We start from the raw sequence: 25,446 nt of genomic DNA, 5'->3' as shown, positions 1-25,446 counted from the left end.
GACACGTACCTCAACAATTACACTTTAAACTGTTTCTAAATCCACAAAAACTTTTGTATACATCCATACAGAACAGTTTATGTTGCTCAAGGACCAGTTTCCATTTTGATTAATGAAGAAATAAAAATGCAAACTACTCACAGACAACCAGCACACAAATGAGCAAACTGCCCTCCCTGCCTGCTCAAGTTCACTTGTTTTATATGAGTGCATGAAGTCACCAAAAGGCAGATTAATTTCAAAGTTTTGTGATATATTTTTTTTATGCCTGTGAGGACCAAGAGTCAGACTCACAAACTCACCAGGAAAGGATAAAGCATTCACCCTGCCCAAAGGAAAAATGCCCAGAACGTTCTCCCCTCCCTTCCTTCTTCCCTCCGTCCCGCCTCCCTCCCCTCCCACAGGCTGCCGCCTGCCCCGAGCCAGCGTTACCTAATTTCTACACAAACACGCAGTTTCTATAAGCATCACCTTCCAGCAGCCCTGGCCTTCTGTCCAGTCACATCTTGGTTTAGGCGAGCAGAGGTGAAGAGCTACTGCTGAGGGGTTCTGCAAGGTAATCAACTTGTTGGATTTCTGCTTTTTGTTTGTAATGCCTAGCTAATGGTTAAGTAGATGGACCAAGAAAAAAACTCCTGGCAAACTGCCTTGCTGGAATTTGTTGGAAGTAGAAAAGCCTACTTTTCTACAATACAAAAATACAAACTCAGAAATAGATTTTAAAACATTTTGGCTTGCTTGCTTCCTGCAGGGAAACAGAGGTTGTTTTTGAGATCAAGATCTAATTTAAAATATGTAATCACTAGAATTTCTTTTAGTCACGGGTGCCAGTTGTATATGTTTAAATACACATATGCATTCTGATTGAGTTTCAGTTCATCACATCAGACAAGTTTAGCAAGCAGCAGTCCCCTGGGACCACATTCCAGCTGTTTCACTCAGCTCCCCACCGGCTGTGTGTCTTTCTCTCCAGCCATTCTGCTGCAAAACGCCCTGATTTCTTTGTACCTTCCTGTATCTTTTGCAGGCTCAAAATTGCCAAGATGTTTCTGATTCTTTCTCTGGTCACTGGGCTCACCCTGTTTGCCTCTGGTGTTATGACAGACAAGGAAGACAAGGAAACGGAGTCATTGCATGAAATACAGAAACAAGTGAACGACCTCTGGCAGAATTTGCTCTACCCAGTAACACTTGGTAATGACACTGATGGGATGATTTACGCCAGTTGTGAAATGAAGCCCAGCTCCAAAATAGATGCTGACAAGCCACAAGTGACTGGACAAGTCTTATTCAGGCAGAGTTATTCATATGGAAGACTGGAAGCCTTATTTCACTTGGATGGGTTTCCATTGGATAACAATCAATCCAGCAGAGCTATACACATCCACGAGCTTGGAGACCTCAGCAATGGCTGTGATTCTACAGGGGGACACTATAACCCTTTCAGAGTCAATCACCCTCGTCACCCAGGAGATTTTGGCAACTTTCTTCCTAGAGAAGGCAAAATCAGAAAATACAAAACAAACCTCTTTGCCACAGTCTTTGGTCCATATTCCATCATGGGCAGATCTGTTGTGATCCACGAGCAGGAAGATGACATGGGCAAGGGCAATAATAAGGCCAGTCTGGAAAATGGAAATGCTGGGAAACGTCTGGCTTGCTGTGTGATTGGGATAAGCAACAAGAACTTGTGGGAAGAGAAACTGCCGGAGGTTATGGACAAGAAGAAGAGGGGGCTCAACAGAAGAACGTACAACCAGGCTTAGATCAAGTCCAAAATGCCAGCTACAGTCTGGGCAGCACAAAGTAACTCAGGCTGTGCTGTTGCCCACTAAGATATATGGCTAAAGGATTCCTATTTGCTTGCTCCTCTATGAAATGTATATCACTTTTGTAGAGCTTCCTTTATGTAAGCCCATCAATAAAACCAGCATCAGCTCAAAACTGTGAGTGTTTTCTTGGAGGAGAAAAGATTCTCTTTTGTGCAGTTTGGAAGTTGAATGCATGTAAGCAAGAGTGCATGGGCTAAAGAATCTGTGCACTGCAAGGGTATTTTAAGGGATTGTTAGACACCAAAGGAAAAAAAAGTAAGAATTTGCCTCTCATTAGACAGACTCTTCTGTAGTTAGGTGCCAACTTGAAAACAGAAAATTCTCTATGCTGTTAACAGTGTTGGGTATTGTGTTGCAAGACCTTAGTAGTGGACTTCCCCTAGAAATAAGGGAAAGTACAGAAATTTCTGTGTTGAACCTGAGATCCATTTATTCTGCTTCTGTAAGTCTCCAGTCTGTCTGTGCCTGTTAGTAACAAAGTTATAAACAAAAGTTATAAAGCTGCTTAGACAATGATGATAAAGTTAGCAGATCAGGGAGAATTATTTTCAAAGCAAAAAAATACTGAGTGTGTTACTTCATACAAAACTGTACGAACAAAGTCAGTTTGGGCTGGGAGAAGTGACAGTGAAAATATTTAAGGAAGATAATTCTCAGATTTGAAACTTTCACTTAATAAGGCTTTACTTTTAAAATTTAACACAACTCAGAATATTAAAACACCACCCCATGGCTATCATTCATCTAATACTAAGAAGAGAAAAGGAAACAAGCAGATAGAACAAGTGTATCAGTAAATATTTTTATTAAAGATGACAAAATTTATTAATATAGTTTAACCACATTGTGCTGTTAATCCAGGCAGCAATAAAAGACTAGTTTGCAAATAAATTAAACTGCATAATTTAGAAAGCAAACTACAAAACAGAAGCTGGTAAACAAAATGCTATCTTTTAGAAATGCAGCAGATTTTCAACTTAATCTCAGTTAAGATTTTGAAATACATTCCTGAGCTCATAGGGATTAAAGAAATTCCACTGTCTTTATTATACAAATTCCCATATGCTTAAAAATAGTCTCACTTAGAAAGGAAGCAGCATTCTAAAAGATGCTTCTTAATCTGTCATTTTCACACACTTATTTTACAAATTCAATTAACATTATTTTTCCAATAACCCCATTATCATACTATCAAATGAAATCCTTCTCACAAATAATGCATGACTTCACCTTTAGGTACAACAACCTCCTTAAAATCAGTTTGTGAAATGCAGCTCCTCCTGCTGCCACAAAATTCCCTTCCCAGTTTGCTTCCCCAAAGCCCAACACCAAAAAGGTCTGGTTGTGATTTCTGCACATCTAAGGTAGCAGAAAAAGGGAACACAGGTCCTAAAAAACAAAACCAACCCCTCCAAATCTAAGGTGGAGTTGAGTCCACAAAAAAACGCTAGTTAAATTTACTGGGGGGAAAAAAAAATCATTGTTATATTAGCACAATATCAATTAAAGCAATATCCAAGGAAGATACTGACAAGAAAATTTAATTATTATAACCTAGTGCAGCAACAATGTCTTACTTTTACAAGTCTCCTTGCTTTGAAGTCTTGTGTTCCTGGGAGAGAGCTGAAAATATAGCTAGAATACACATTTGCTACAAGAGAAAGGAGAGAGCCAGTATTGCAGCAGTGGCATCACACTGGAAATGAGGTTTTCAGAGATCTGTGTATCTTACAGGAATTTAATGATTGCAAAGATTTAAAAATTACATCTAAGAGGGAGAATGGTGTGAGGACATTACCAAGATTCCCTAATTGTTGGATTGTACATCAGTATGCTCTCACAGAAAAGACATTCTGAAAAGAATCAGCACATCAGGCACTAAAAAGCTGTTGTCCCAGCACTGCTTCAACCTTACACCAAGCTCTTCGTTCACTAATAGCATTAACTGGCTGTTAAGGGACTGTGAGCAAAATACTCATTCACTCATCTGTGGATCAGGAGAGACACAGGGCAGGGAAATAGTGAAGGGCCCTCAATGTTTCTGAGCTCAACACGTGAAATCTGGACCTTCTTACTTGCTTGCCTCAGTTCTGACTGCACTGATATTTAGCTCTGTGAAGGATCAGTCTGTGAAGGATGGAAAAAATACATCTCAAACAAAATGCTACTTCATGTGACATTCAGCCCTTAGAGGAAAAAAATCCTGCACATTCTCCTGGAGATTTTAGATTCTACAGCTATTTTCTTCTGACTGTCACGAAAATGAGTCAGTAATGCAGTCAGTTACAATTACTGGGAACACCTTAACACTCTTTCAAACACAACTCTTGGGTTTTTTTCAGGTAATGAGGAATTTTAATGGTGAGCAAGATAACAAAATAAAAACTTTTTACTGCTTCATGTCCCTAATGCGCTTAACTATTTATATAACTTTTGTTCCTAAGGACTGCTGCTTATCATCAGTGGAATGCTGCAATGTCCAATTACCCTTAAAGACAAAGTACACATATTTGAGGAGCACTGTAAGTATGGCTTTGTATCCTGAAGACAGACACTGAAAGGGTTACACAAATGCACCTGCTAGGGAAAACACATGAGAATAGAGACAAGCCACATTTTTCACCTTCCGACTATCACTCCTTATATTTATATGTAATAATTTACATACAGCCTTTCTTCTGCTGAATACAAACCATTCATGGGCTCTGACACCTTGATTATGGCAGCACCTGCTACCTCATCTTACACATACAGAAGAGTTTGTCAGTACTGCTAATATAAACTCTCTTTATTCAGCAGCTGACAAGTGGGCTGTAAAAACTTGCAGCTGGCAGTTATTTGTCAAAGAAGTACTCAGTCTGGGAGGGATTTTCCTTTTTATTAGTAGTATTTTATTAAATTTGCTTTAATTCTCTCTGATTGGCTTCAAGTTCTAGGAGTGAGAAATGAACATTTACAGACAATTAGGTCCCAAGCCAGCAGAAAAATTGCCTTGATGGCTGCTGGCCCTCAGAAGTTCCACAGCTGCAGAGACTATTCCTTATGCTACAAACAGGAGAGGAAAGACCTGCCTCCCCTTCCCCAACAGCTGCTAACTTCAACCTCAAGTATTCCCTCGTTGCTGCCTTCCTAGAAGCAGAGTGGCACAGATCCAGCATCAGGACCAAGCCAGGGAATGACACAGCAGCTCCCTTTCCCCCTAGTTATTACAGGAATGTTTTTCTATGACTAAACCTCTTCAAGAGAAGTTTTAGAAAGTGGCAACAATGCAAATAACCCTTCTATTATACCATAGACTGGTGAAATGAGGAGGAAAGGAAGAGTTATCCTTAATTCCAAGTAATAAGAAAATAAAAAAGACACAGAATTCCTTTAGAGAGGAGAGCACAGATGGAGTAGGCTGAAACCTGTCACCCATTAACTAAGCCCAAGGGCCCATTCCAGCTCCTCTAAGCAGAGGAATGCAGCTCCAGAAACTGACAGCCAGATAAGCTGGACAGGACATCACTGGTTCTCCTCTTGCTGTTTTCTCTGCTTTAGAACAGCAGTGCTGTTTCATACAGTAAGACTTCTGGCTTCACCGATGTTTCCTTCGGAGCTTCATTAAATGGGGCTCTCAGTATCTGGTGAAATAACTTGCTTCATTTTCATGAGATGAGCTGGGAGAGGAAAGGAAAAATTTTGGACAGTTGACAAAATACAAAGGTATAAAGGTTTGTAATGAGAGAACTGTATACATGCAGAGATGGTTTTCAGAAACTTCCTGTAAGGGAACAGTGTTCTTATGCTACAGATGGACTGACAGTCACTACATGTAAAGAGAAGCAGAACACAGTCAGAGAAAGAAGCAAAAGCTTGCAGCCTTAAGATGCTTCTCAATTTATCACTCCACATTTTCCATCCTTGAGGACATTTCTCAACATAAAAATACAGTCCAGCACTAGGACCATACATGTTTCAGGAGCCTAGTGATAACAAGATAAATCATTATCACTGGCTTCTTTCCAACACTAATGTAAATTACATCAATCTATAGAGAAACTTCAAATCATTACAAAAAACTAACATGAATAAACCTCATCACTAATTCTTTCCCTTAGGTAATTTACAGTTTTGGTACACTACAGCCAGAACTAACAGAAAAGCATATTTTTAAAGAATTATTAACAGTTCAGTATAAAATAATCAACCCTACAGCAGATTATTTTACTGATCATATCTGCAGCAGCACAGACACTGCACAAGGATTACAGTGAGATGCTTGAGGGCCCAGATTTCATACCTCAAGCCAAACTGTTATCCAAATATTCACGGTTTTCAGCAGCATCAGATGGTTTCTTGTTTTCAGATTCAGAGAGCTCCTCAAAGCTGGTATTTGTGTCTGCAGTTTTAACACTGAGCCCTCCATGCCTTCCAGCACCTTCAGTATGCACCACATCCATGGTGCTGCTATTTTGATCCTCTCTTTCATTTGGAATTTCACTATCTCTCTCTAAGGTTTTGTCATTGTCTTTCAGGGCCTCAGTTTCACCCCTTTGTTCATTCTCAGCGTTTGAGGGATCTGTGGGGTCAGATGGATCAGGGCTGGAAAGTGTGCACTCTGCCTCTGATGAATCATTAAGCTCTGCTTCAACTCCCACGTTCTGCTCCCCCACAGGAGCGCCTCCTCTTTTCGCTTCCAGTTCTGCAACTGTCAGTTTAATTATCTGACTTCCAAGCTTGTTTATATCTTCTTCCTCAGAAGGTAGCTGGGGTAATGAAGGGTAAAAATGTTTATTTTGGATTCTGTTATTTAAGTTTGTTCCCTCTGGAGCCAGAGATTCACTTGCAACAGCGTAAGTTTCATCACGTTCTCCCTTCTGTTCTGCTGAAAGAGAAATGGAACAGCAGGATACTCAAGTCATTTGGAGGCATTTGTTATACATCTGATCTGAAGAATATTACTAACAGTGCTGGACCACAGAGATGTTTATCTCAGTAAGGAATTTTTAAGAGTGCTTCCCTACCCCTCCCAGGCCTATTTCTTAGACAATAAGCAACCAACACTAAGTTTCTTGCTGGACCTGGCCCTGTTTTGGAACCTATCTTTCCCTAATACTACCAATTCTAAAAGTCAGACAGTACCATAGTGTAGAACAGCAAGGTCAGAAAAACTCTTCTAGAGGAATATCAACTCCAAGCAAGGCACTTAGCTATGGAAATTTTTGGCACAGCTTACCATTAATCCCCCATCACTACCAGTTTCAGGGGATAACACAAGCTCCACTTATTTGGAGCTTTTCACAGGTTTTCATCCAATAATGAAGTTTTGTTATTGGTCTTGCAACATTTCTCCAAACATAAATGATTATTTTGATTAGGGCAACAGCATAAAACAAAGCAGCAGCTCAAGAATTTTAAGCATAACATTATACTAAAATGCAAACACTGAAAAAAGAGTCAAAACAGAAAAAATCAATGTGCAAACAAACACCCTTGTGAAAGTGTCCTTTGATGTGTCCATTAAAGGACAGGAAGCCTCATTAAAAATAAGCTTGCAAAGTAAAGTAAGAAAAATTAGGAAATGCTAAAAATCAGTCTGCCTTGAGAGCTCAAAATTACTCTTGTTGTGCAGACATATTACATTTTAGTATTTAAGAATTTACTCCATTTCTCTCACAGGAATCCTGCGTCACACAAGGACCAGCCTACTGTCTCTATCATACCTGCTTCATTTAGAATTTGGGAGATACTGAGTGAATGAGACCAGGGTTTGCACAAGGGGAACAGACACTCTTACTGCCATCAACAAAACTAGGAATGCAACTCTGAAGAGCTGGAATTTAAGTCTGTGGAAAAGGCAGGGATAAATTAACTTTTAAAAGGTGATCACCCACTGGATCTAAGCCTCATTATCTGAGAAGTCAGCTGGAAAACTAGGAGCTTGACGTGCAGTACTGCTCTGCTTGTGCTGTACATCAAAGTGCTCCAAATGAGCCAAAATGTATGTACCACAAACTAGCACTTGAAATTAGCAGGGACTCCACATTCCTCTTTGCAAGCCTCAGTTTCCTCCCTCTTACAGTAGAAAAACAACAACCTATCACCTTGCTGCAATCTTCTGAAGATAAATTGTCTCAAAGCACTAAATCACCAAAGAAAAGTTCATAGAACAGCACTGTTTTCTTCAGGGAATGCCTGAAATAGCACCCAGGAGTACAGCAGGGACAAGGCATTCAACAATGGAGGGGAAAAACCCCGAGTAGCTGTTCAGTAGCAGCTGTGATGCACAGGTACAATCCATCCCATGACACTATCCATCCTGTGCATCGGATAAAGTGAGATTTTGTGACACAAAACAGGCTTTAATTCATATGATTGTACTCTTCCATTATGCATGTTCACACAGGAACTGCACAGTAGATCCTACAGACATCCACCATCCAGCTTAACTGAAACAATGATAACAAGTGCAGATTAAAGGAGGCTTTGATGAGACCAGGGTAAGCAGATTGGATAAAAAAAGCCTGCAAAAGCCCTCTGATTATCTACAGATCTAGCTAGAGCAACACTTGATGCATTATAAAAAGTTCTGATGAAGAATAAGTGTTTGTTCAAAAGCTAAGATTTCTCGAGTCAAACAGGCACCAAATATCCATGCTCCTCTTTAAAAGGCCATAACTGACCAATGTGACATGAGATCTAATATAAAATGCTAAGTAAGAATTTCATTGCTCTTGTGGTTATCTACTGTTTTCACTCAACTGATCATTGAATGAATAGGAAAATAAGAGTGGTTTTGTTTTTATTTCAGTAACACTTTAGCCAAGAGAATACTTGTTTCATAAATGATGGTGGATGAACACACTCCTGTTTTATTCCCAGTTGTCAAGGTCCCTCAGATTTTGGAGGGTACATGGTATAGATGAAAAATTGCAATATGCACCAAGTTCCTAAACCTCAACAGCAGTCATTCTCTGTGCAGAATGGTACAAAACTGACTGCAGAGGAGTTGTGTGACTCCAAGCACAGGGATAAGCCCCACAGCTGAAAACACACTGTTTCCTTTTCAGGCTTTGAAGGTAAAATGGCAGCCCCAAATATCCTTCAGAAAAAGCATCTGGAGCAGCAGAACAGGTTATTCTTGCATCACCTACTGCTAGAAACTATGGTGTTCCCTGCACAGCTGGTTGTAGAAATGGGCTCATTTATGTCACCAAAAAGTTGTCCCAGTTCAGTTATCACAGAGGTAACTTTTATCTCAGTTCTCACTGCAGGTAATCAGATATATTGGGACATAGAAAACCCAAGCTGTTTGTGCAGGCAGAACAGTAATTTCTTAACCTGCTTCAGTCTGATGACAGAATTTCTGTGATTAACCTTGGTTTTCATTATGGTCATGGGATGAAGAGAAGGAAAGAAGGAGATGACCTACTGGGAGCTGATTCTTCCTATAACTGCCACAGGTCTAATCCTGGTCTGTCCTTTCCTATCCAAGGATGTTTACTTCTGCTCTTCTCTTCCCCTGCCCATCTTTCTGTTCCTGTTCCATATCCCCTTGTTTATCCAGTCCCTATACTCACTGTGCCCATTTCTCATCCACCTTTCAATATTTTTTAATCACATCTTGCTTTCACTGCCAATGTTCTGATTCCTCACTCCTGTGCTCTGACCTCTGCTCAGCCACATGCAAGTCCCTCCTCACTCAGACTTCCATTGATGCTGTCAAACCCCATCTACTCTAGTCTTCCTACCACTTCAGAGTTCTGATCTTGGCCTTCCTTCCCACTCTGCTACAGGCTTTTTTCCCCTCTAAGTTTACTTTATCTCAAAGGAATGGTGCTTACAGAATTTTGCCACCACTGGTGGCACAAAGTAAGCTCAACAGAATACCTTGTTTGTTTTTATCAGATGAGATTTGTAAGTGAATCATGTAGAATGAGGTGGAAACTCCAGACTCCTTCCTCAGGCTGGAAGCCTTTCCCCTAGATTTCAAATTCCTATAATTGTAGATACAGGAAATGCTTGCATATTTGAGAAAAAGAAAAAAACAACCCAAATTCAAACATACAGCAGACAAAAAAGGCCACCAAAACCCCACGTGGTCATCAGTGTTTAACATTAAAAGAAAAAAAAAATTAGCTGACGTAGAAAATACAATGTGGAAAGCTTCAGCCCGGAGTTAAGGTTTGGCAGTGTTACAAAGCAACAGCAAGAGGGTCTGATGAGATATGATAGGCAGATCAGACTTGCCTGTCTGATAGTCTTTAATCACAAATGCAATATCAGCCTCACCTAGGACAAATATGGAAAGAAAAGAGCATAATGCCACCAAGTAAATACTTTCAGTAACTGCAGATTTAATTAAAAATCAACAATTAAGTAGGTAAAAGAATGAATATTTATGAGTTATTATTACTCACCAGAGAACCATTCATTACAGTTTCACTTCTTATTTTTAGCAAAAATATCAGCTGATCAAGATTATAAAAAAAGATGAGCCTCGCTGTCACATTTTATCAGATAATGACATAGACTATAAAGTCAAAATTAAGCCACAATCTATTTAGTTTCAGGACTAACAAATAAATTGTTTATGATGCTTCATGGTTAGCTGAGAAAGATCTGGGCACATCATAATGTTATGCCCATTAAAGACTTTATCCAAATGTCAATAATCAAATATAATAATCCATCTCCCATCCATTTTGAAAAACTAAGGAAAAACAAAACAAGGTTATCAGCAATTGTCAAATAAAGTTAAGCTTGATTTTGGAGAGATGTTAAAGTTTGCTATTGGAGAAGGATTTTTAACAAAACACATGTAAGACTATGAAAAAAGCAGTCAATTTCTCTGGGAAAATGAGCTGGGTATTTCAATTTACCATGTGCAATCAGGAGGCCATTCATCTAGACATCACCTATAATGCAGGAAAGTGCTAAACCAGTTCCACAGACTGCTTCCTACTGTGCATTTTAACTGAGGGGAAAAGTGCAGGAATCAGTTAACTGCAACACAGATGACATGAATAACTTCACACAGTGTCACGGTATCTGGCAGAAAATTCTCTGAGGTGCAAGACCTGATCCCTAGCCTTAGCAATCCATTCAATAGTAACTTTTCAGTCATTTCTTTGCTATTTGTACTGGGACCATCTATCTGTTTTACTTGTGGATGATGTATTCAATCTCTGTGGTCACTGAAACTTTGCCTTCTGCTATCCCAGCATGAAAATTTATTACATTTTATTTGGAAAGAAATGAGTGCTCAGCTCTCATCATGTTCTTACGTCCCAGGTGCTCACCTTGCACTTCAGTTCTCTGAGGCTTATCAGGAAACGCTAACAAGGGTGACCTGGACCGCTGTATCACGGGCAGGGCTGGGTCACTGAATGTTATCGTATCCTTCCCACCTGCAACAATCACACTGTTAGAACTGCTGCTTCACCAATTACAGCCACTGTGCATCAATGATGTTCCCTACAAATTTTTAACAATGATACTGAGAAGTACAGAACAGGAAAAGCATCTCAAATGATCCTTTCACAGCGTGGAAAAAAAATACTCTACTGGAGCCACAATATGCAAAGCAAAGGCAGAAAAGATGTATGTTTTTATCTGCAGTACTGAGTAAAGGCCAGATTTTGAAAGACCAGGTTCTGTATGCAGCAAATTGAATTAGCAATTAGAATTCAATTAAAAATAGTAATAATCGGATCATACCAAAGTAATGGATCACTTGCATGCTATTACCAGCAAGTGTTCAGCACTGACTCTTTACTCTCTATTATTCTGTTTCATGTGATACAAGCAGGTTCATCATTATGTAGCTTTATGCTTCAGATTTACATATTATCCTGCAATGCTTCCTTAAAAAAACCCTAAAAACTTTGCATAATTAAGAATTGAGGGAGCAAACAAGTACACATTCCTGGGAAACAGGAGGGATTTTAATCTGAAAATTCCCAAAACATTTCTGAGCATTTTAGTTTTAAACCAAATGGAAAAATGCAATTTTCCAGCTCTTTTGCAGACAAAATAGTGCAAGAAATCCTTCATCTGAGGACTGCTGTAGATGCTTAGTGTTTACATATTTTAGCAATGCAGAAAGCAACACCTGCAGATCCTTTAGGAAGTCCTCCACTATTCAGGATGCTCATGTTTTTAGTGACTGACACTACCTTAAACCTAGAGGGGCAAAGGCAGGAAATGTGCAAGATCAGCTAAGCGTGGTGCTTGTGTGGCCTCCAGAACAAGTGCCAACTGATAAGTAATGGCTGGGGAGGCAGCAAGATACTGCTCTATTTATCTCCATGAGAACCGACATTTATGTAACAGCCACTTCGCCCCTCTAAATCTGTTAGTACGTTTCACCTTAAGGCAACATCCTAAATCTAATCACCCATCCAAGACAAAGACTTTCAAGAGAACACCAGGTCAGGAGACACCTGGAATAAATCCAGCTCTGAGAAAGTTCTGGTGCATACTAAGGAATAATGAAAGTCAAGCTGTTCCCATGGAGTCTAACTGGACCACTCCAATCCCTAATTCCTTTTAAGGGCACTGGCTGCAAATACCTTGATCCTGAAGGTGGTAATGATCTTTTTATACCCTTGCCATGCTGGGCAATACACTGCAGCAATATAAGTAATTAATGCTTTTAAAGCATGGATCTTGTGGAAATTTGATCCCCCTGTCAAGTATGCATCAGAATTCTGCATTCATCAGACTCAGTAATAAAAAACAGCATTAACTAATAGCAAAGAGGACAACCCTCCCACTGTGAGACAAAATTAATTAAAAACATAAAAAATGCAAAACAAATCAAACCAATATTTCAAAATGCAAAACAAATCCAACAAATATTTCAAAATGTAAAAGCTCCTAGATGAAAGTACCTTCCTGTAACAGTGAAGGAATTGCGTGTTGGAAGAACCAAATCATACAGGGAACTTGTGGTATGAAAATATCCAACAGATATTCACACAGAGTCAGAAGCAGCCGCATATCCAAAAAGATACAAAATAATCCAATGGAGGAAGTAAAAAGATGATGAATAAAAAAATGGGTAGCGGTTTTAATACGAAAGTAGAAAGCAGAAGCTTTTAAATTTATTTAATAAAAAAAAGTGAAGCCTGAGCTGAAGTCTTTGAAGATTGCAAGACAAGCTTCACAAAAGATACTTCTTGACTTTCCAGCCAGTATTTACAAAGTAAACACATTCACTTTCCCATTTTTCTCGGAAAACCAGCCTGGTTACAGAAAATAAAGCTAAGCTCAGTATCCACATGTCTTAACAATAGATGTGACCCAAAGAGTCTGATGAATATTTATTTATTAACATCGATTCACATCCATTCATGAAGGAGGCACATAGGGCTACTGCTGCACTACATTCTGTGAATCATGATCTGAAGCTGGATTACACACAAAGAATTTCAACTAGCTGCTGTGTAAGCTCAATTTCATAACTTATATAGCTTCATGTTCCTCTAATGAATTTTTCAAGGACTATAGTGAAAAGTATACGGATCTCAAAATACATATAAGTTTTCAGTAATAGTAAATTTTTTCATTTTCTTCTCCAGGGTTGGGTATTTTCTTATAACCTCTGCTGCACCCTATGCCACTGTAACTGGCTACAGCCACAGCAGCTGCAGAGCCCTTTAATTCTACCCTGCCTCTGCTGATTACTGCAGGGCGAGAGGCAGCATCGAAACTCTCTTATCATCCCACACAGAAGTAGGCTGAGTCATAGTTGGCTCTTTCTTAGACTTTTTTTCAGTGGAAATCTGGAATTTTCAGGAAATGACAGATTTAAAAAAATACGGAATTACCCATCTGAATGTCTAATGACATCATGCAAAAAGAATTAAATGCTGTTTATTATGTACTGTTATTGAATACATTTAACTTATTTCTGTGCATATTTCAACCACAATGTAGCCAAGACAAAGCAAAGAATTAAATGCTTCTGTGAACATCACATTCTATGCTTCCTTCTCAAGGGAAGCAGGATTATAAAAAGAAAATCAAAGCCAAATCTATGCCCAAACTTGCTTTCTTTTCAGCAATGAAAACAAACCTCACAAGAGATTCACTTAACTAAAGCCCATTTTCTAAGCAGGGAAATATAAAGTCTGGTAGGCAGAACTTCCACAGGGAATGAAATTTCACCTTCTCAAAAATTAAATATGCACTTCTTGTTGATTAGCTTCCCCATAGTTCATTCATGGCTTTCTCAAAAAGCAGATGACAAATATGTCACCGAACAAAAAAACCAGAGGCATTCAAGATCTTTCTTCAATAGGATCAAGTATATTAACAGCATTTGGAAGATAATAATATCTTGGTGACAGTGTATGTTATAAATGTTATATAAACAATGATGACTAAGTAGGAACATTAACTTCACAAATCCTGCGATTTGTAATGTGCATTTCTTTCAGCGCTAGAATGAACATCAGCTTTTTTTGCATTTTTTTTTCCCAGTGACAAAAAATTCCACTCACAACCAAATAATACTTTTTCACTCTGGATTTAAGACTGACTAGATGAGATACTCTCCATGTTCTGCTCCTCACCCAAGCCAATATTCAACTGCAGAATCCATTGTGGTATTCTCACACTAATTGTTACACATTGCTGTTTTATGGAGTGGAAGCGTCACATGCTCTGAAAAGAAAACTGGTGACCCACCAGGTGTTGCAATGCTCTTTTTGACCACCTCAGGATTAGAGTGCACTTGGAAACAAAAGTGCACTCCTGATTTAAAAGGCAAGCAAAAAAATCAACAAAACCACAGGGCTCAACAGAACTCACAATACAGTGCAAAATTCCTTAAAAAATATTTAAGATCATCCCCTCTTACTATTTTTGATAACACAAATGAACTTTCATGCAGAGCAGCCTCTATTTCTCCTGTGGTCATCTAACTCAATTGACTGAACATCTTAATCTGCTGGATATAAAAATGTTCAGAAAACATTTCCATTTATTTACATGCAATGACAATATTTAACGTACTGCTAGGATCAGTTACTAAAAAAATATGTTAAGCAGAACCTACTCCCAAATCCCACTGAGACATTGTAGCTCAGGCCTTCAGGCAGCAAAAGAAAGGAAGGAAAGAGACAGTTGTTATTGTATAAATGTTAATTTGATGCTTTACCTATATAGATCAAAATGGTGCAAGAAGTTCCCACTTCCATTTTTTAAAATACATTTTGCAAACATGCGAAGTGCTGCATTTATTAGTGTAAAAATTTTATGGAACACTAGTTTTGAAAAACAAAACTAAACAAACAAATCCCTACAATACCTTGAATCAGTGAGTTTGAGGAACATGTCTTTAGTAATGTACTAAACTGCATTAGCAAGGTCTTAGACAAACATTTCACCTTCATCTCTTGGAGAATGCAGAGGCACAACTGCACTAAGTACACTACCTGTGTTCGGTGACTAACTGTGGAGCAATCTTTGGAAACAGATTTGGACCTCCAGTTCTGGAAAGACTCAAGCAGGACTGAGGAAGCCCAAAAAGGTGAGCTGAAGCAGAAACACACATCAGCCCAAACAGCTGAACAGCACAGGTTTGTTACAAGGGCTCTTCAGCTCTGTCAAGTTTTCTTCTACAGGTACAAGTTAGGTGGAAAAACCAGACACAAAAAACCAGAAACCTAAACCACTCTTTCCCACTCTTACTAGCACTGATAGGAATGTGTAAACAACAAAGCCTAATGATGCAAACACCACCAACAAAGTAGCATAATTTACAGTGGTTATGGAAGACACAATTAGGTGCAATGGGAAGAAAAGAAGCAAGAAAGTAAATGTAAATTAAATATTGCACATTTTCCTAACAACGATGTCTATTAGGAAGCAGATTAATCTCCCATTACTTGAGTAATTTAAAACCAAATACAATACATAAGGGACTATAGGGAATAAGCCTGTTCTGGAGAGATGGACTAGAAAATTTAGAACCATTTACGTTTCCAATTTCTAGGAGTTTATGATTCTAAAGAAAAAAATAGCATTTAAAAACAGTAAAAAAACTAAATCCATGGTTAAAAGAAGTACAAAATTAATAAATAAAATTAGTTGAAAAACATAATGACCAATGACCTGTGCATCATTTTATGCAATGTTTAAATAAAATAGTTCACTTGTCTTTTGCCTGCTGTCTATGGAAATACTTTGATTACTTCAATATTTAAACCTTTTTTTTAGCACTTTTCATGTTATTTTCAATACCTATTTGACTTAAGAGTTTACAAAGTCTATTTTTGCTTTCCACTTAATATTTATTAGACATTTCTAATTTTTCAAATGTGCTGAACAGAACATTCACAAGGTAACTGCCATTAAAAAGAATCACGGCTAAACTTGTCTTAAATGCAAACATACCCTTGAAAATTAAATACTGCAAGCTATTTGCTTGAAATTTTACTAACCTGGAAGACTCCACAAGCCAGCAATTTCCAAAGTTCTTAATTTCTTTTCTAGTTCTGCCACGCGATTACCTAGAATTCTTTGGAAAAAGAATAGTTGTTATACCAAGGTAACTAAAGCCCAATTACTTTTATGACTACAGCTGAATTTTTAAATTGCTACTTAACCAGTGCAGTAAACCTGTATACAGTCATCTCTTTTCACTAACAGCAATGGAAAGCCTCTCCCAGAGTTAAAAGAAAATTATAAATATAATATACTAATATAATGTTAATATAATATATTCATATAATATTAATATAATATATTAAATATATTTGTCTAATGTATACCATGCTTTTAAAAAAGCAAAAGACCTAGGATGTACTAGACATTCAATCTTTGCAGCAAAGAAAAAGAAAAGCAACTTGCAATATTTCAATCTTCTTGCCTGCAAATATCACTTTATTTTCTTTATAGCTTTTACCTTTTAAAAGGTAAAAGCTACACAGAGAAAACATGGAAAACTCAAGACAGCATCTAGATTGAATCTGAAGTTCCAAGACACACATTTTTGCTACTCCTTTATTCAGGGAATTTTCTCTATCATTAAGATTGCTTAAAATGGCAAGGAATATTTTTTCTATTACACCTTTTTTTTTTTTTTTTTTAGAATTGAACTGCTTTCTACTTTACTAAAAAGCTTCAAGCTCTTTAGTGCCTTTGTCATCCACTCAGTATTCACTGTATTTCTCGGGTCATGTCTTCTTTTGTATCTGACTTCATACACAAATACTATTTGCAGTTAGCTCTCCTGCAGGATTTAACTTTTAGTCTTAATTCTCTCCCCAGATCAAATGAGAGATTTCTATCTTGAAAAGAAGGCTCGTTTCTCCAATGAATTTTTGCAAGTGTTTCACAGGCACAGCAAGTCTGCTAGAGTCAAAATCTTTAAATAAATCCCAAACAATACTCACTAGACTGAGAAACATAGACAAGGCAGCAATTCTAAACATGACAGCAGAGATTATGGACAGCAAGTTTTACTCATCAAATTACAGCAACAGGATAAATCAGTTAAATTTGAACTGAATGCTGAGAAGCAGCATATCCCAAGCCAGCAAGGCAATAGTATCTTCCTGTGCATACCAGAGCTGTGTAATGCTGCACTGAGAGCTCCTCAGCAAGGGCTTTGTGTGCAGACATTTGAGCACACTGGGAATGTCATTACTGACAAGATGGCAGATTCTGGGAAGGACGTGAAGAATAGCACTCCCAACAAATATCAAAGGGCTAGGAAAATTGATTAACAAGGACTAAGCATTTTTGAAATCTCTACTGTGAGGGCTTTGCAATGACACAATAAAAGCCTATAAGTATTTTAAAGATTACAAAAATATCAAGATGAGAGACAGTATGTAAAACAGAAAGAGAAAGCTTATAATAAACATCAAAGAAAGTACTGAGAGGTACAGGGGTGTGTGTCAACTAAAAAGAACAGTCCATCACACTAAAAAGCAGAGGAGAAAAGACAAAGCAGTTATGTTTATTTCCCCAATGAAACTCAGTGTTTCAGTAGGTTAAAAAGGTTATGATGGATTTACTACTGTCTTCTCCAATTAAAAGCAAAATTATTCAGGTCTAGATTTCACTTTCAGAATGCTTCCATCTGGTATGAGAAACTCAGCCTTAATAACACTTTTTATAACCCTGACATCTAGCAGTTGGGCTCTGCAGTACAACACAGGTGACAGCAAAAGGCACAGAGAAGCTTTCAGGAAACTCTGCCTTGCACACTGGGAGCCCCTTCCCACCTTCCTGCCTAAGGCCTCACCAAGGGTCAGCTAAAGAACGTGGAATTCCCCAATTAGAGGGGAACAGAGAGAAATGAGGTAAGACTTCTTCCACATCATGTTAGTTCTGGCAAGGAGCTGACAAAACAATGCTGATTTGGCTAAAGATTGTCACCCAAAGGAGTCAGAAGTTTAGCACATCTAATCCTTATTATTTTCATAAGTAGTTCACCACTAGTTCCAGGGCAGAAAACAGGGGAAGGATGCTGCTCTCCCTCCCTGCCAGCCAGCCATACCACATATATCTCAATCCTCTGTAAGAAGTTATTGCTACTGCTCTTGTTATTCAGGTAACAACAGCAAAGTCACTTTTCTCTTGCTTCTCTTAAATTTTATAATTTATTTATCAGCTGTACCACACTAGTTCTAATGGTTTTGGAGAGAATATATCCTGATAATACCTACTGAATCCTCTGAAGAGGCACTGAGTTATTTTTTTTAACCTTTGTTGCAGGTTTTTATATAGAAGGATCATTTTGTGTCTCAGAACAATGCTTGGCAACAGCAGAGGACAGTATTTAACCCCACTCCTTTCATTAAGGAAGAGAGCAAAATACATTCAGTGATGAGTATCATTCTAGTTTGCTTAAAAAAAACTCATTATCCCAAGACAGGTATTGGAGAAATAAAACCTAAATAAAGCTGCAAATTCTTATTGCGATAAATTGTTGAAAGATAAATGTGTAAGCTATTCTGAACACAATGTGGTTTATCTCCAGATAATTTGCCACCTCCATACATGCTGTGGGAAGACTGAGCTGTAGTGGCCTGGGTAGGCCTACCTGGGTGGGTATTTTTAAAGGGGCTGCATGGGCTGGTAGCACCCAATTCCCTAATCTCTTTTTTTTATCTCTAGACACCATGAACCAGATCCTTCAACTGAAACACAAGGATTATGTCACAGACACAGGTGATAGCTATTTCCATTGTTCTCTGGTCCTGTGCCTAATCCAACAAGGGAGTTAGTATAAACCTCCCTCCAGCATAACGTTTTACAGAAATCTGTTTGTCCAAGAGTAGCAATGGCCCCACCTGACTTCAGAAGCCTCTTTCTGGCTCTCTCATGCTTTCCAACCTACACAGCCATGATCTGGAGGGAGCTGTGGTGATTTACGGCACCTGAGCTCCCTTCACCTGACTTTAATTTAGCTCTTGCTGCAGAAGACATACACCCTCATGCACACACCACCACCTAAATGCCTGTAAATAGGACTGTCACAGTCCCATATCCGGCTCTGCACCTCGCACGGAAACATGCGCTCAAGTTACAGACTGACACAATCCTTTTTGTAATTTTGGACATGACTGAACTTGCCCAAGTTAGAAATGTTAAAATTAGTGCAATATATCTAAGCACCACAGCAGCTTTTACGCTGATCCAGCTTGCACAAGTGCTGGCAATTTCAGGAACAAATTGCACTGAAAAGAACATCTAATAAATGGTTTATTGCTGGTAGAATAAAAAAAGAATGTTTATCCATTTGCTAAGCAGAGTTAGGACAATTTGGTTTTGCATTTATGGAACTGTTTAATCTTGCAACACACTACTGCGTAGAGAATTAATTTACAACTGCCTTTTCAAATTAAGCTAATGGGCTTGTGAAGAAAAACACAGGACGTTACTTGAACTTAGCATTAGTAGCTACCAACCACCTTGGAAAAACAATCTGGTTTTTTCCACAACAACTTTTTTTTTCCTGAAAACTGGGGATAAAAAATAAAGGCTAGATTTAGCCTACTTGTCCCTAGGCACATACTCCCACAATTCCTTCTATCATGCCACATCTTTAGAAGAGTGGCAATAATAGTAGTGTGTCTTCTCCAAGAACAAGTGGCAATGGATTTTTTTAACAACAGTTTAAGAACAGAAAGTAAACTTCAACAGAACATCCAAATTCCAATCTACACTAAAAAATCCACTGTCTTCTTATTGCTTCAGTTATTCAGAAAGCAAATCCACCATTCTGCTATTGTAAACTTATACAGCCAACTCTCAATCTGCAAGCTACCAAAGAGGTCTAGACCTTAGAGTAGGTTAACTGTATGGGGGAAAGTAAGTTCATATGGTCTGAAAAATCTCATTTACTGATAGTAAGAGAATCACTACTAGGTCATTCACCCGTCAAATATCAAATGCAGAATTTCCTCCACAAAAAGAAACAACCAACCCAAAATCTCATGTTCTTTACCCAATAAATCTCACTTTCTTTGAACAACAATACGAAAGAGTAAATGTGTCCTCCAAACATACTCTTTGCACAGGGAAAGACTGCTGTCTTGTGATTTATGTAAAACTTTATGTCACTACATGCCTCACATCTTTCTCAACTTCTCTTTTGAATGGAGAAATGTCTTCAACAAAAGAATGCATCTTCTACTAGTACCAGCTTATGACCCTGTCTGTTTAACTTGTACACTGGTCATACACTCACATCTAACCTTCTCCAACAGGTGGGCAGTTTCTTTCCCATTTTCACAAGTCAGCAGACTTTTAGTTATTTACATGACAAATAAGGGCCCTCGTTTATTTGCATTTCAAATAAAGGATATTTTTCCTTGATGTTCTACCTGCATTTCCCTTTTTCACATTAAATTTTTATGTCTTAGGTGTTTCCACTTGTAGTGGTTCCCATTCCTTTCCATATAAAGAAGCTATTCCCTTAATAGCTTCTTTAATCCACTGAAGTCAAAAGTGACAAAAAGAATGAGAATACTACAAAGGAATGTTTTTGAGGCTCTTTGCTCAACTTGGTCAGGATTTATCCATTTTTTTCCCCTGAACGGAATATAACACTACAGTTCTACAGTTCTGGACTGATATGGACTGTCATGTCCCTCTAAGACCTTGATCTTCTGTTGGCCATAGAATAGCAGTTTACCCAATTATACCCTGCTGGCTTTATGTGACCAGTGGGGCACACAGACATAAGGGTCATATCTCCTTGTGTGGGTTATCTCAAGATAACCCATACTCAGTAGTTGAAAGCAGAAAGAGTAGTATCAGAAAACTATCATTGCAATAATATTTGAGAGATGAAAGAGACTGCATATCACCAAAGAGGAATACAAAACTAAGAACTTTGCAAAAAGAAAAATTATGCAAAATAAAAACACTGGGTAATGATACAGTATCAGGATGTAAAAGGCAAGGATTGGTTACATCTGGAACAACAAAAGTTGTTCTCTGAATGTTTTACTTCTGATGTTACATTAGCAGTAAGAAGGGAGTAAGCATCTGTTAGCCCTTCTTTAGCACTGTTCTGTGCAGTAACTCCTCTTGTATCACAGGACAAGAATTGACTGAGCTGCCATCAGTCAGATCTGGGCTACATTTTCACCATTTTAGTCTTCTTTTAGCTGATTAGCCATTTGATGTTTCAAAAGTATTAAAAGTGGCTATTAACTGCTCCTCCACTTCTGTTGCCACATCACTCAGAATTATGCAATGGAGTCTGCCTGGTATCTAAGTTATCAATTTTCAAAGTGAATCATCCATTCTAGTGTAATACAGTTTACTTCAGTACTACTTCTTTTCAGGAAAGATGTCTGGCTGTTGCTGGCATCTGGTCCTGATGTGCTTTTGAGAAGCCTGAATAACCTCTGATTACCACCAGTGACTCAGGGTTAAAAAAAATAACAAAACAAAACAAAAAACTCACCAACAAAAAAGAGGGGGTGAAATTGAGCACAAAATCAAGGAACATTTCCTAGCTCTGATTTTTATACACTGTATAAGGACAATAATATCAGAATGTCACAAAATGTGTCAAAATTTTTTGTAGTCTGCCATGATAGGAACTGTACAAGCCACAAAGAATTATATTGATGAGCAGAACAGCTAAGAGTAAACAAATCCTCCTTTAAAGTTCAGTTCAGATTTTAAAAAAACCCCATATAATAGCAATCAAACTGTTTTATCTGCTTCAACTTTTAGCAAAGTAACTATAGGAGCAACAGGTATCATCTGAATGACACAGGCCACTGAGCATTTGTCAAATGTTACATTAACCCTTTGAGACTCTTTTCTAGGAGCAACACTTACTAAACCCATCAGAACTTATTAGAAAATTCCTACATTGAAAACCATTTACCACATATCTTCTCTCTGCTTCAAGGGTGTCCTTCCTCCCAGAAGCTTTTCTTTAGCTGTTCTTACAGACTTCCTGCTAGAAGTCTGCTTTTAGTTATTACAGTTTGTAATAACCTAAGCAGCAAACCAATCCTTGCATAGCAGAGGCAGACAGGTCTCTGTCACCCCCAGAATTTAAGATGAAAATGTAATTTTTCTCAAATCACAAATCTGTTCTTAGAAACTAAAGAATCCGCCACTCAACCATGATAATGAATTTTCTGTGAAAATGCATCTTCCTTCCCATTGCCCTAAATGTTTCCCCAAACTAACTTTCCCATAACTTGGTATTTTACTTAGAAGTCATGCCACCTACTTGTTGGTTTGTCTTTGGTGTTGTATGACCATGTTTTTTTCATGGATGGTTTCCAGTAATGCAGTGGCCAGTGATTTGAGATCTGAAATGGATTGTGGTGTGGCTGGTAGGCTACATCCATGATCCTCCGACAACAACTCTTGGACTATAATGTTAAAAACACAAATGAGTTTTGGCTTCTCATGCACAGAAATGCAACACAAACATTTACTTAGCATTAAGGAACTATTCCAATTACTTAAATGAATACATATATTTTTCCTTCAATTAGAAAACAAAGCCAAAAGATCAGAACTGTAATTTCCAGCTGGCATAAATATAGTGGCTTTCCAAGTTAATTGTTATTCACAGCAATAGCCAGAACAAGTATAGGCAGACACATCTTACATTAACTTGATTCTGCTTTTGGAAAAATCTTTGTGTTCAGAAGGATACAAAATCATTATTCTACATTCTTTTAATGACCAGTTGGTCATTAAAACTGAAGCCTCCAAGCAATATTTTATACTAATTTTTAGAACCATTATATCCTTCAGGTTATTTAAGACTGGTGTGAAAATACAGTCGCCCATGAACTCTTCCTCTGCAACACAGAGTCTGTACCTTCAAGCCAAATCAGGAAGTTCATTAGTATCATTAAAATATGTAATTAGAATCCGGCTCTGCTTCTTTACATAAATATATATATATACACATGTATGAAAGTACATGGAGAAGAGGAGAAAAGAGAAATCAAAACCAGAAAAATGAGTTTCAACTTAGCATGACACTTACTACTAATCTCGTGTGTGTGTGTATGAATATACCTACATTTCAACAGTAGGGTGGCAAGGAATACTGTTTTCTTCAAAGAATTTTCTCATTCCCTTTCTTTCCTAATCTTGATATTGTCTTTGAAACGGGGAAAAGAGATTATTTTGCTACCCATGAAGAAACATGGGGCACAAAGATTTCTTGTAAAACATCTGAATGTAAAAGCTTCCAAGAACAGCAGTAGAAAACCTGACTTAGTGCCCCTCCTCCACCACCCAATCTACTTTTCATTGGAATGAGAATTGTGACTGCCATTGTTAGCAGAGCAAAGAGATGAATACAGAAGTGATTTGTCAGGGTCTAGAGAGTAAAGAAATATTTGATAAAACTAATGGGCGACAGAATGAATGGCAAAAGAATTAACAAAAGAAGAAGCAGCAATCCAGAGGCAAATTTTATGTTGTAAAGTCAACTGAGAAGAGCACAAAATTAGCACATAGTAATAAACAGGGAATAGGAAGAGAGCTTTTGGTTTGGTTGGAAAAGGAAAGGGTTACTGAAATTAAGAGGTTAGATGAAAGGGATTCAATGAGATATGCAACATCATGCCGCATTTTTGCAATACCTTGCTTTGCAGAAAGGACTCCAGTCAGAGCACTGCTACTGGATCTACTATGAGTCTTTGAATTTTTTCGTCTCTCTAGTGCATTCTAGGGAAACAACAAATATCTTATTTAGAAAAACAGTAGCCAACAAATCCTGTCATTAGGAGGAAAGAATTTGGAACTTTGGATTTTGGTCTCAGAGCAACTCTGCAAGGCCTACACCTTACACCTATAATAAACTATGGGGGTGTAACTCTCAAAGATTATTATTCTCCAGCCTAAAGTATTTGGAATGTTACAAAGACTCATCTGTCTCATTGTAATCACTTTACTGCAGTCTCTCCCACCCACTCCCCCCAATGTATATTTAAGGCTTGCCTATTTTTTAATAATCTGCTGACTGCCAGTGAAGATACTGCAGTATGCTGTAGACAACATCAACTGGAAACAAAAGCAGACTTTTTCCAGCATTTCTTTGGATAGGCTTCAAAGGGAAAGTTCCAATTCCTCTATCAGAGTTTCTATAAGGCCTTTTAGTACCAAATACTGACTTTCAGGAATTAGAAGCAGAATGGTCCTGCTACAGAAGTCCAGATCTTTCAATTACAGTTCTGTGAAACCCACTGGACCACCAAGATGCTCAGTTCTCACCAATAAACTCACACAAGAGACCCAAGCTGCAAGCGGGAACAGACACTGAAATGAACTTGGTATTTTGAGGAGCTTTACTCATGCACAAAAACCAATCAGGGCTGTGACTACTTTATAGTGATCTAAATGAAGAAATCCTATTGACAATCCTAAGATTATCCTTCTCATGGACTGACAAGCAGTTCTCCCTCCCGCTCCCCAAAATGACTTGCAGAAGGAAATAAGAATGCACATCTTCTGCGAAGGGCAAAAATCAGTCCTGAAGGTTTTATGTAAAACAGCATATACTTTAACTTAAAAGTTATAACATATAACTTCTAAGGAAAAGAAGAACAATGAAAGCTTTGTTACCATTAAGCTACATGAAGAAATAGCACAGCCACCAGAAAACAGGGAGACACAATCTTTTTGTGACAGCAACACAGCTGCAGTTATTCACCACTGCATGATCTGGTACTTTTCACCTAGCAGCTGGCTGGAAAACTGATTATCTGCCCCGCAGCAGACTGATGGTTCCCCCACAGAACTTTAAAAAGGCATTTAATTAATTTTTCAAAATACTCTTAAAAGGTATCCCTTTGTACTACCCTCAGCTAAGAAGCCTACAAAGAAGAATGAGCATGTAATATGAATACACACTAATATTGTCAGTGTCAATTTTTCTTTCAAGAACAAATTTGTTCTTCAAATACATTTAACATGAAAATGAAGAGTAACAAAGAAGCACAGCTTAGATGATACACTGAGAAGATCTTACCTTATATTTAGTAATACTAGACTTCAGAAGGTTGACTTCCTCTTGAAGTTGTTTTAATCTCTCTTGAAGATACCTGAAAAAGAAACATAATCCTTTACTTCACGAACCTTCAAATACTGCCTCAAGCAGTCTTCTTTA

General features: G+C 38.1%; 2 protein-coding genes across 11 annotated transcripts in view; one reads left to right on the top strand and one right to left on the bottom strand.

Moving 5' to 3' along the window:
- Nucleotides 1-388: 388 nt before the first annotated feature.
- SOD3 (superoxide dismutase 3) lies at nt 389-1,944 on the top strand. Its single transcript, XM_064418505.1, has 2 exons — nt 389-556; nt 1,028-1,944. Exon 2 carries the CDS (start codon nt 1,044-1,046, stop codon nt 1,764-1,766), a length of 723 nt encoding a protein of 240 aa, XP_064274575.1. The 5' UTR covers nt 389-556; nt 1,028-1,043; the 3' UTR covers nt 1,767-1,944.
- Nucleotides 1,945-2,620: 676 nt separating this feature from the next.
- Nucleotides 2,621-25,446, bottom strand: part of CCDC149 (coiled-coil domain containing 149) — a 51,439-nt gene continuing 28,613 nt past the window's right edge. For 5 of the 10 annotated variants that reach the window (XM_064418475.1, XM_064418481.1, XM_064418482.1 and 2 more), the window contains 9 exons: nt 25,309-25,381; nt 23,921-24,005; nt 22,543-22,687; nt 16,268-16,344; nt 14,881-14,913; nt 11,117-11,224; nt 10,065-10,106; nt 6,115-6,696; nt 2,621-5,491 (listed from right to left, as the gene is read on the bottom strand). In XM_064418475.1, the coding sequence (XP_064274545.1) occupies nt 6,116-6,696; nt 10,065-10,106; nt 11,117-11,224; nt 14,881-14,913; nt 16,268-16,344; nt 22,543-22,687; nt 23,921-24,005; nt 25,309-25,381 (1,144 nt within the window). In that variant the 3' untranslated portion in view covers nt 2,621-5,491; nt 6,115. Of the gene's footprint in view, nt 5,492-6,114; nt 6,700-10,064; nt 10,107-11,116; nt 11,225-14,880; nt 14,914-16,267; nt 16,345-22,542; nt 22,688-23,920; nt 24,006-25,308; nt 25,382-25,446 lie in introns of all 10 variants that reach the window. The other 5 variants (XM_064418476.1, XM_064418477.1, XM_064418478.1 and 2 more) reach the window with 5 other exon arrangements.

The sequence above is a fragment of the Passer domesticus genome, chromosome 4 (genome assembly GCF_036417665.1).
Source record: "Passer domesticus isolate bPasDom1 chromosome 4, bPasDom1.hap1, whole genome shotgun sequence".
NCBI lineage: Eukaryota > Metazoa > Chordata > Aves > Passeriformes > Passeridae > Passer > Passer domesticus.
The sequence above is the reverse complement of the archived record's forward strand: the minus strand, read 5'-3'. Positions and strand labels throughout refer to the sequence as shown.

Excerpts from the sequence above, each read along its gene's own strand:
- SOD3 (XM_064418505.1), top strand. The coding sequence starts at position 1,044 with ATGTTTCTGATTCTTTCTCTGGTCACTGGGCTCACCCTGTTTGCCTCT.